Genomic DNA, 10567 nt, shown 5'->3' with positions numbered 1-10567 from the left:
CCTCTGCAGAGGATTCTGGGAACTCCTCAGACAGCAGCGAATCAGACGACGAACCAGACAAGACAGACAAGCTGTCGCCATGGCGAGAGACAGCTGAAGCTCCGCCTCTTCAGCCGGAGGAGGAGCCAGAGGACGAGAAAAAGATGAAGGAGGAGCCTGAAGTCACCATTACCATAGCAACGTCGTCTCCACTGCCAGCTGCTGTGTCTCAGTGTCCCAGCATCCTTCAGGAGAGCACTGAGGGAGTGCTGAGCCAATCAGAGAAGCAGCAGGAGCAGGGGGAGGAGCCTGAAGAGATGTTACCACACCTGGACAGAGTGAGTCCAATGTCCACCCCAGAGAAGAACAAGATGTCACCTGGGCAGGAAGTCCTCCACCACATGTCCCCCAGCAGGACGCCCCCCCAGCAGCCTGTGTCCTCATCCCCTGGCACCGCAGAGGACCACGACCACTCCACTCCTCTGTCCTCCCCCAGGGTCAAAGGTCGCAGGGCCATTCTCAGGGAGGCAGGCTCAGAGACTCCGCCCACAATCCCCCTCTGCAGTGCCAGCCCCATGTCCAACCCCCCCTCCAGCCCCCCCCAGGCTGCTGCGCTGTCTTCTCCTCCTCGCAGCATCCTCAAGAGACAGGAGGAGCCCATGGTGGTCCTCCACTGCCTCCCCTCTCAGCACCTCCCCCCCAAGTCCCTCTCTGCCAACTCTGACACAGACTCCGCCTCCGAGGAGGAGGAGGAGGAGCAGCAGCTGCCCCCCCAGGAGAGGAGCAACTCGGCCACAAAAAGAAAGGCAGCAGAGGAAGAGCTGCTCCCCCAGGAGAGGAGCAGCTCCGCCCAGAAAAGGAAGGGGACGGAGAAGAAACTCTGTCCCGACAGGAGGCAGGAAGACACCCCCTCCCTCCCTAAACCTCCTCCCTCCCCACTGCGCCCTGACAGGAGGAGCGATGAAGGTCTGAAGGCCGAGGGGGAGGCCCCCCCTCCTGAAAAGGAGGCGCAGACCAAGCTGGCAGAGGAGCTTCTCGTGGGTGGAGCTAACAAGGAAGCAGAGGTGCATGCTGGGACTCCTCCCCCTGCTGCAGAAGACCCTGCTCCTCCTGAGGAGGCGGAGCCACAGATGGGCCCTGAAGCTCTGGTTTGTCATGAGGTGGACCTGGATGACCCGGATGAGAAGGAGAAGCCCACCTCCTCAGCAGCAGAACACCTCCTCCTGATGGTGAGAGAGGAGCAGCAGGTTCTGCCCCCCCTGCCTTTGGTGGTCCACTCCTCCCTCCCTCACCACCTCCCCCAGACTCAGGCCAGGCCCTTCCTACTAGCTGCCAACCCCACCCCCTGCTCCGAGGAGCTGCCCCTGGTCCCTGGGGGGGAGCAGGGGGGAGACTCCAGTCCTGGGTTCGAGGGCAGCACCTCCTCGTCCTCCACCTGCCTGCTGTCTCTGCAAGAGAACAAGGACCGAGGTAAGGAGGGGACGGGGACAGCACATCACTCAGATCTGGTCCTGGGTTTGTTTTCTAACCTGTGACCTTTGACTCCTCAGGTCAGAAGAGGGTGAACGACTGCGGCTCCAGCCCATCTGCCAAGAAACACAAACGGAACCAAAAACGGACCCACACGCCGGCCAAGGTGGACAAGAACGGAGCAGGTGAGACAATGTCCTCCATCAGGAACGTCTTGTTGTACGGATCAAACCACGAGAATGACCCCTGACCCCTCTCTGTCTCCACAGGACACAGCAGTGACAGCGAGGACCAGTCTCGTGTCTCCTCGGCGTCCAAGTCTCAGAAGTCTCGATGTCCTGGTCTGTCGTCTCCATCAGCTCACAGTAAAGACAAACAGAACTCCCCGTCCCCTCAGCGCTCCTACAAGTGGACCCTGCAGCTCGGTACGTGTGCACGCACACACACACATACACACACACTCTCTGTCTGTTCAGTAACAAAAGGACCAAATGTTTCAGAAAGAAGCAGCTCATCTCATCACTGTTTACTCTCTACATCAGTCACTAAAAAGCTGTTTTTCATTTCCAACAGTACTTGAACGCACCATCAGGTGTCATAAATAAAGTGCAGGAAGTGACGCTGCCTGCAGGTTATATCTGAACAGAACCGCTCAGACGTTTAGCTGAAAATCTCTGTAACGTGCTATTAATTAGCATTAGCTGAATAAAACCAGACTGCAGTGCATTATGGGCTGTTTACACTAATGTGGTGTCCTCAGCTTTTACAGAATACTTTAAGCAGAACCAGGCTTTCTGGACTCATAATGACCCTATCAAAGTGTTCTGGCTGACCTTTGACCCTGCTCTTCCTCAGATGAGTTGGACGGCATGTCGAGCACAGAGAGGATCTCCTTCCTGCAGGAGAAGCTGCAGGAGATCAGGAAGTACTACCTGAGCCTGAAGTCCGAGGTGGCCTCCATCGACAGGCGGAGGAAGAGGCTAAAGAAGAAGGAGAGAGAAGGTGGGAGCAGCAGGGCATGCTGGGAAATATGACTTTATTTTAGTATTTAATAGATTCACTGCAGAACGACAGAACTGGTGTTCAGATCTAATAAAGTTTTATCTACAGCAGCTTGTTCAGTTTCCAGGAATCTGCAGTTTCAGTTTTTTCTTGTCTGACACTGAACGTTACATCCGAACTCACCAGGAAGTGCTTGTCCTGGTTCTGATTGGCTCTGTTTGTCCTCAGTGTCCAACACAACAGCGTCCACCTCCTCGGGTTCCTCAGACACGGGGATGAGTCCGACCTCCGCCTCGCCCACTCAGAACACCGTGGCTGTGGAGTGCAGGTGATAATACGCCCACACAGGCTCCACCCACAGCCCCGCCCCATCACCACATAGACTCCGCCCACTCAGTAGGCTCCAGGCGAACGAAAGGGGGCCTTCCAGCTGGGACTGATGCAGTGGCTGATGGTGGCTCTGCCCCCTCACCTGAGGACTAACTTCCTGTCGGAGGCAGATGGGAGCAGGCCGTTTGTTGAGCGAATGCAGAACTTTTCTTCCTTTCAGGGCGCCGCCTGTGTTTTCTCATTTCACAGTAGTTTACTGCGCGGTGTTGGGGAGAGGTCAAAGGTCAGCGAGTCCTGCGCCGTCCCTCTGCTCTTTAATTTAATGTTCACATCAATACAAACATTCAGCTTACTTTGGCTGTTTAAGTCTTTAAACAGAAACAAGGCTTTTATTTTTAATTCTAAATGAAATAATCTTGAGCTCCTTCGGTGTTTTGGGCTTTACAGGAAGTTTATTTTATTATTTGTTGTTTAAAATAAAAATTAAATCCTTTTTCCTCACCAGCAACTTTCAGATTTTACATTTAAAGTTTTGTGAAGAAAAACCCTAAATTTAAATTATTGGAACTTAAAGTCTGGTTTTCAGATTGAATTTGGAGCCTTTTTAACTTGATAGTTTGACCCGGTTCTGTCCAGAAGACCTCATTTCTTCTTCTTCTGTTTTCTGTGTTCGGTTCAGGCAGACGGCTGCTTCAGGTCCTCCACGTTTGTTTTGTACAGAAAATAAAAATCCACACCTGTATTTGAATTTTACACGCCGGCTACAAAGGATTTCTAATATTTTCTAAGAGAAGACTGTTTGTACTGTAGTATTATGAACTTCATGTATTTTTGTTTGTGTTTTGCTGGCGGTGCTTCAGAGCGAACATGTAAATACAGAAACAGTGTGTGTGCACAACAAGCAGCGTCTGTTTCTAATAAAGTTTTTAACCAAGTTTCTCCTCTTCCTGTTCCGTACGGCGCCGATTTCAGGTCAGTTCAGAAACGACAGCGACAGAAATGACCTGGAAACGTTTATTTCCCAAAACAAACTGACATGAAAGTTCATTAACAATATAAAAAAATATTAATCAACAGACGTGCGTTTACATGTTCTCTTCATCAGAGTCATCCTCCTCCTCCAGAGAATCCTGAAACAGAAAACAGAGCTTCAGCTGAGCACACCGGAACTGTAGGAACCTTTAACGGTTCCTGCAGGATCACTCCTGAACTATAGGAACCTTTACTGGTTCCTGCGGGATCGTTCCTGAACTGTAGGAACCTTTAATGGTTCCTGCGGGATCGTTCTTGAACTGTAGGAACCTTTAATGGTTCCTGCGGGATCGTTCCTGAACTGTAGGAACCTTTACTGGTTCCTGCGGGATCGTTCCTGAACTGTAGGAACCTTTAATGGTTCCTGCAGGATCACCCCTGAACTGAAGGAACATTTACCGCCCCCTGCAGGATCGTTCCTGAACTATACAGACCCTTTCCAGAGAATTAGAATATCATGGAAAAGTTGTTTAATTTCCATAATTCCATTCAAAAAGTTAACCTTTCATAGGTTATAGATTCAGGGTCATCAGTTTAAACCATTTTAAGTATTTGTTTGTTTATTTTTATACAATTTGGGCTTCTAGCTCATAAAACCCACAAAAACAGCCCAAGCTAAAAGAAAGAAATTAAAATAAAAATATGGTACTTGTCAGGGGTTTGATTTATTTAACCTAACAGTACTTTAAAAACGATTTTTATTTTCTCCTGCCACATTTCACATGGACACAGCCAGCCTCCTCAGAGGAGAAGGTTTGTGGCTTACCCGTCCCGTGGACAGGATCAACGACGGTCTTCTGCTGTTAGGTCTGCAGTCCTCATATTCAACCAAACTGAGACAACTGAACCAAACCGAAGCAGTTTAACGACACCTGGTGGAAACCTGCGCAGGTGCTTTGAGTTTAGCTGAGGATGGGTGTGTCCCACTCAGTTTACAGCATTCATGCCCTCATTTCTCCACAGTATTCTAATGTTTTGACTTCCTGTTTTCGTGGGTTTTATGAGCTAGAAGCCCAAATAAATACTTGAAATGGTTTAAACTGTGGGCTCTGAATCTATAACCTATGAAAGGTTAACTTTTTGAATGAAAATATGGAAATTAAACAACTTTTCCATGATATTCTAATTCTTCAGAAAGAGTCTGCTGCCACAGGTAAACTCACCTTTGCGTATTTCTCTGCTTCCTCTCTGACGTCTTTAGGAACAAACTCGTGCCGTCCGTTTGTGACTGGGGGAAACAGCAGAAGAAGAACAGTGTTACCATGGCGACGGGGTTCTGGTCCCAGAACCTGTCAGAACTCTGATGGGTTCTTACTTTCTCCGACCCAGCTGAGCTCCAACTCAAAGGCCTTGTCCTTCACCTCGTCGTGAACGATGTAGATTCTGAGTAGAAACAATCAGGTCCGAATTCTTTTTAACGTTTCACAGAAACTTGGTTTAAATTAAAAGAACGTCTAACAGAACCCGAGTGTTCAGATGTTTGTTTAGTTTTCAAAATAAAAGCTGAGAAGTGGAGGAAAGGGTCAATCTGACTCACATTTTAGCGACTTCTTTAACGAGTTCTCTGCAGGTCATCTCCTTCATCTGAAAACAGAAAAGCTGTGAAACATCTGAACTCTTTACGGACCCGGCGGTTCTGATGATCCAGTCTCACCTGCAGCTTTTCGATCTCGGTCTTCGCGGCCTGTTTTGCTTTCCCGATGGCACAGCCCCAGTAACCCTGAACACAAACGACTTGAAGCTTTATTTAAATTACAAATTAAAAACTAAAACTTAAACCTCAGACTGACCTCGACTCCAAGTTTTAATATTTACTTCTATAAACTTCTCCGCTGAGCCCGTCATAAACTTTATCAAATATTTAAGGACTCTTGAATAATGTGTATTTTGCTTGTTTGCACACACAAACATCGTTCTGTAGAAAGACTCACGTATGAGATCCCAGACGGGTCCACCATGTAGAGCTGCGGCCCGTCGTCTTTATCGTACGAGCCCAGGATGAAACTGAGGCGGCAAAAACACAGAAATCACTTTAAAACTAAATCACGCTGCATTTGACTCTGCTCTGCTGGCGTGCTGCGGCTGAGTGAGGCGGACCTGCAGCCGAACGGTCTGACGGCGCTGTACAGCGTGTAGGCGTGGACGTACATGGCCACTCTGTCCGACAGGTGCTGCGGGACAAACAGAGGTCAGAGGTCACAGCTGAGACAGGCGCAGGACAGAGAAACTGTCTGAGCTGTCGGCTTGGATCAGGTAGAAACAAGAATTAATTTAAAGGCAAAACATTTTCCAGCAGGAAGCTTTAGACCCACAGACAGGTGTTTGATAAAAAGAACCTTTGACCGACATTTTTACACTGAATCATGTTTTACTTCTTAATTTACCTTCAAGTTAGAGTTCTTCAGGTAAACTAAACTCCTGTTAAAATAACAGGTTGAATAAAACAGTAATCCGTTACAAAACAGCGTTACTTTAGAAGAAGAGCTAACTTTTTAATTGGATTTATTCTAAATAATCTTTAAAGCACTGAGAGCCAAACTACACTTTTACAGAATATCTGGATTAATCCTGAAGCCAAACAGGACAGTTTGAACTGTTCCACAGGAGACTGTCGTCTCTCATGTCCACACGAAGACAAACAGGAAGTTAAACACATGGAGACACAAACGGTCGTGAGGACAAAGCAAGAGAGTTACCTTCAGAGGAATGTCGTGTCCGTAGTTTGATCTGAAGTTAGAAGCTTCTTCTCGAGCGACTTCAGCCAGAGAGCGAGCGTCAGCTAACAGGCCGGCTACCGCCTGCAGTGGGGAGGGAGGGGAGGGAGGAGAGGACAGGGGAGGGAGGGGGACGCTGGTCAATCCGAGTCCAACTGTCCAATCTGTCTCACTAATACTCATCAGCTTCCAGTGAAGGTGGAAACACAGAAACTACAGAATAAGAAACTTTTCCTTTCTACATTAAATCTGAGGACAGTTTCTGTTCATCTAGTGTGTGTGTGTGTGTGTTACCATGCCAACATGTCTGTCAATATTGAAGATGCGTTTATTGGAGCCGTCCTCGTAGAGTTTGGACAGAACGAGCTTCTCCACCCCGAATACAATCCCGTCCTTACAGCGGATCCCGATGGCCGTGCTGCACACACACACACACACACACATCTTTAGATTGCAGCTACAGAAGTGCTGAGGGTTAGAGGAAGAGTTCAGGACTTACCTGCTGTTCTCCACGGCCTTCATGGCGTACTCCACCTGGAACACCCGCCCATCAGGGGAGAAGGTGGAGGCCGACAGGTCGTACTGCACAACACAGCGTTAACAGAAAAAAAAACACTCCAATATGGAAATAATAAAGAGTAGTTACAATGTTTAGATGTTAAAACCTGTTCTGTGTCTAAGAACCAAACTTACTGTCTTAAACTTCATGTTTAATATTTTAGCCAATATTCCCATGTTTAACTAAATAAAATCACTGCTAATTTAGAGGCAATTATTGGGTATTTTTAGTACGAATCATATTTTCTCCACGTGAAAACCAAAATTCAAATATAATTTTGAAATAAACAGGACCGGGTGCTTTAATGTAGATTTTTTGACAATAATCGGATTTCTGTTTGTTCTGTTTAAACCCGAATAAATATAAAGAGTTTATTTAGTGAGGACAAAGTCTTTAAAGCTACTTTTACCTTGGAATAAAAAGCTGACACGAACACCAACTTGAATTGGACTTTTTAAAAGCAGAGTCTGGCAGATACCGGAGCTAACTGTTAGCAGCTAAATGTTAGCAACATTTAAAAATGGAAATTAATTAAATTAAACTCGTAAATTTTGTAACAAACCGGCTGTGAGCGTTTTGTTTTATTGTAATTTATTTCCTATCTAAACAGTAAATGTGTTAAATTAAAAAGGAAACTTAAAGTTGTTACACTTTCACTTTAGCCTCGGCTAGCAGGCTGGTCTGACTCAGCAAGCTAACATGTTGCTCTAAGAGGAATTTATGTGAAATTACAAAAAACAATCTTTACAAACCGATTAAACACGAACAGGAAACACTCAAACTACAGCTAACATGCCGTTTCTGCCAATAAGAGTCGGAAACACTCACCCCGGTCCCGATGGAGCTCATTTTCACACAATTCTGAGGTCTGCTCAGCTCTCAAACAGCACTTCCGGAGTCACCACGATGATTTCCGGTTCCTGCCTTCACAATAAAAGTCTCAGGCGCCTGTTAACTTCTTGAAGTATTTCGTTTGTACACTGCAGCAGATTCAGTAAAGTCTTCACACAGGATTTATAAGAAAAGTGTTCATAAAGTTTTATTAAGTCTCAGGTTGGATTACAGACCTGTTCAAGATTAAACAACTAAAACCTTCTGATTTATTCTCCTGCCTTTAATTCACACCTCCATCGTCAATCAGGAATGGAAGCTTTGGTCACATAAAAGTGAAGAAACATTCAGATACAGTTTAATAATAAAAAAGGAAAAAAATATTTTATTATAAAATAAAAGTTAACAAAATGACTGACGTTAAGGCAAAAAAATTTACCGTCAACTGGAGTTAAAATAAAAAAGAAATCAGAGAGAAAGTGACAGTGATGATTAGCGTTCATTAGTTTATACAAACAAATACAAGGCTTCATTTAGTTTCTGATTCTGAAATGACACTTTAATGAGGACAGGAACCAGAACCAGAACCAGAACCAGAGGTGACCTCCGCTGACACACAGCAGCAGATGTTCCACCGACAAACTGCACCAAATACCAGGAGGAGAAGGAGGAGGAGGAGGAGGAGGAGGACAAGGAAGAGGAAAAGGAGGGGGAGGACGAAGAAGACGAGTCAGAGGAGGATGAGGAGGAGGGGGAGGAGGAGGAGGAGGAGGAGGAGGAAGGAGACAAAAAGGAGCTGAGTTCTCATGTGGAACTAAAGCCTCCATGAATTCTGAAGAAAAACTGTTTTGTTTTTCGTTTCTTCCTCAGTTTGCAATAAAATAAATTCCAAACTGTTCCTGAAACAAATATTTTGTTTTAATTTCCTGACTAATCTCTAAACAAATACTTATTTTAAATTTGCTGAGTTCTCCTAACAGAGAATCATCTTCCTGCTCCTGAAAGAGACGATCAGTTTGAACGATGAGGAAAAATCTGAAAACCAGGAGGAAACCGTCAGAAACCCGACTGATGTTTAGATTCATGTTTTATTGGTTCAACTCAGTTTGTTCTTCAGGGCTCAGCAGAACCGGACCGGACCGGAACCAGCAGAACCAGACTGGAACCAGTTTGTTGAACATGGGGGGGGGAGAGACCAGGAGAACCAGACTGGGACCATCACACAGAATAAAAGCCCAAACTGAGCGTTTAAAGGAATCCAGCTGAGAAAGCCGAACCAGGCCGAACCGGGCCGGATCCACACTGCACAGGTCAGATGAACTCCATCAAGCACCAAACTGACCCGGGTGGTTCTGCTGGATCACAAAGAACGGGATGTGGTGCAGTTCTGACTTTGTGCCAGGAGGCCCGGTCCAGGTTCTGCACGTCTGAGGCGGAACCAGCGGGGTTCTTTTAGACGGGGGGTGTTTGGTTAGTGATTAAGAAAACAGACTTTGTGTCATTTCTCGTCTCTGTCGTGTCTCTGGTCCACTGTCCTCAGCGCCGTTTGTCTGTCCTCTCAGCGGGTCGGGTCGGGTCGGGTCGGACAGTTAAGTGGTACCTTTCAGAACGCTCACGCAGCTCTGCAGCAGCTGGAGGTTCCCCTGCAGACACAAACACACCTGTGAGCACATCTGTCCAATCAGGACAGGTCCTACCTGTGACACCACACAGCTCTGCTCTGATTGGCTCATCAGGTTCTGACTGACCCGGTTTCTCCTCCCCACTTCAAGCACCGGTTTCTGATAACAGCACCGAGCTCACAGGTGTGGATTAAACCTGGAACCTGACCCAGTTCTGATACAGTTCTGACCCGTTCTGACCCAGTTCTGACCCATTCTGATACAGTTCTGACCCGTTCTGACCCGTTCTGACCCATTCTGACCCATTCTGACATGTTCTGACCCGTTCTGACCCAGTTCTGACCCGTTCTGACCCATTCTGACATGTTCTGACCCAGTTCTGACCCGTTTTGACCCAGTTCTAGCCCGTTTTGACCAGTTCTGACCCATTCTGACCCAGTTCTGACCCGTTTTGACCCAGTTCTGACCCGTTCTGACCCATTCTGACCCGGGCCCTACCAGGCCTGACTGTGGTACCTTGGCGTGTTTGAGCTCCAGCTCTGCCAGCTCCACCAGGTTCTTCCTGAACGCCGCCACTCTTCTCGTCTTGAAGTCGATGAGTTCTGCGTCAGAGACAACAGAACCGTTTATAAGTCAGAGGTCAGAACCAAACTCCAACAGAACCAAACTCCAACAGAACCACTTTAACGAGGAACGTTTCGGACCTGTGAGACAGGAGGGGACACCTGTGAGACAGGAGGGGACACCTGTGAGACAGGAGGGGACACAGAGCAGATGAAGGGGACACAGAGCGGACAGAGGGGACACAGAGCGGACGGAGGGGACACAGAGTGGACACAGAGCAGACGGAGGGGACACATGTGAGACAGGAGGGGACACATGTAAGACAGAGGGGACACAGAGCAGACAGAGGGGACACAGAGCAGACAGAGGGGACACAGAGCAGACAGAGGGGACACAGAGCAGACAGAGGAGACACAGAGCGGACGGAGGGGACACAGAGCGGACAGAGGGGACACAGAGCGGAC

At 47.4% G+C, this 10567-nt stretch overlaps 3 protein-coding genes across 3 annotated transcripts in view; 1 reads left to right on the top strand and 2 right to left on the bottom strand.

Annotated features, from left to right (window-relative positions):
• The window catches only part of arid4a (AT rich interactive domain 4A (RBP1-like)), a 13266-nt gene extending 9551 nt beyond the window's left edge, over positions 1-3715 (top strand). The window contains exons 21-25 of the mRNA XM_017407575.2: positions 10-1449; positions 1530-1634; positions 1719-1874; positions 2305-2451; positions 2680-3715. Coding sequence (XP_017263064.1) covers positions 10-1449; positions 1530-1634; positions 1719-1874; positions 2305-2451; positions 2680-2783 — 1952 coding nt within the window. The 3' untranslated portion in view covers positions 2784-3715. The remainder of the gene's footprint in view (positions 1-9; positions 1450-1529; positions 1635-1718; positions 1875-2304; positions 2452-2679) is intronic.
• Positions 3716-3781: 66 nt separating this feature from the next.
• On the bottom strand, positions 3782-8050 carry psma3 (proteasome 20S subunit alpha 3). The gene is made up of 11 exons (XM_017407583.3): positions 7915-8050; positions 7027-7109; positions 6822-6945; positions 6510-6611; positions 5911-5984; positions 5745-5817; positions 5468-5533; positions 5351-5397; positions 5129-5196; positions 4977-5041; positions 3782-3911 (listed from the first exon to the last, which is right to left on the bottom strand). The coding sequence occupies exons 1-11, from the start codon at positions 7933-7935 to the stop codon at positions 3867-3869; spliced, it is 768 nt and encodes a 255-aa protein (XP_017263072.1). The 5' UTR covers positions 7936-8050; the 3' UTR covers positions 3782-3866.
• A 229-nt stretch (positions 8051-8279) lies between these two features.
• The window catches only part of snx6 (sorting nexin 6), a gene marked incomplete in the record, with an annotated part of 6891 nt that continues 4603 nt past the window's right edge, over positions 8280-10567 (bottom strand). The window contains 2 exon segments of the mRNA XM_025004133.2: positions 8280-9560; positions 10056-10141. Of these exon segments, the coding sequence (XP_024859901.1) occupies positions 9507-9560; positions 10056-10141 (140 nt within the window).

This window comes from Kryptolebias marmoratus, linkage group LG10 (genome assembly GCF_001649575.2).
Source record: "Kryptolebias marmoratus isolate JLee-2015 linkage group LG10, ASM164957v2, whole genome shotgun sequence".
Taxonomy (NCBI): domain Eukaryota; kingdom Metazoa; phylum Chordata; class Actinopteri; order Cyprinodontiformes; family Rivulidae; genus Kryptolebias; species Kryptolebias marmoratus.
This window is presented reverse-complemented; position numbering and strand designations above follow the sequence as displayed.

What these genes read in the sequence shown, in the direction of transcription:
- psma3 (XM_017407583.3), bottom strand. Translation starts at nt 7,935, where the DNA reads ATGAGCTCCATCGGGACCGGG. An exon ending in GACACGACATTCCTCTGAAG is followed by an intron (nt 5,985 to 6,509) that starts GTAACTCTCTTG and finishes TTTGTCCCGCAG; the next exon opens with CACCTGTCGGACAGAGTGGC. An exon ending in GTCAGACCGTTCGGCTGCAG is followed by an intron (nt 5,818 to 5,910) that starts GTCCGCCTCACT and finishes TTGCCGCCTCAG; the next exon opens with TTTCATCCTGGGCTCGTACG.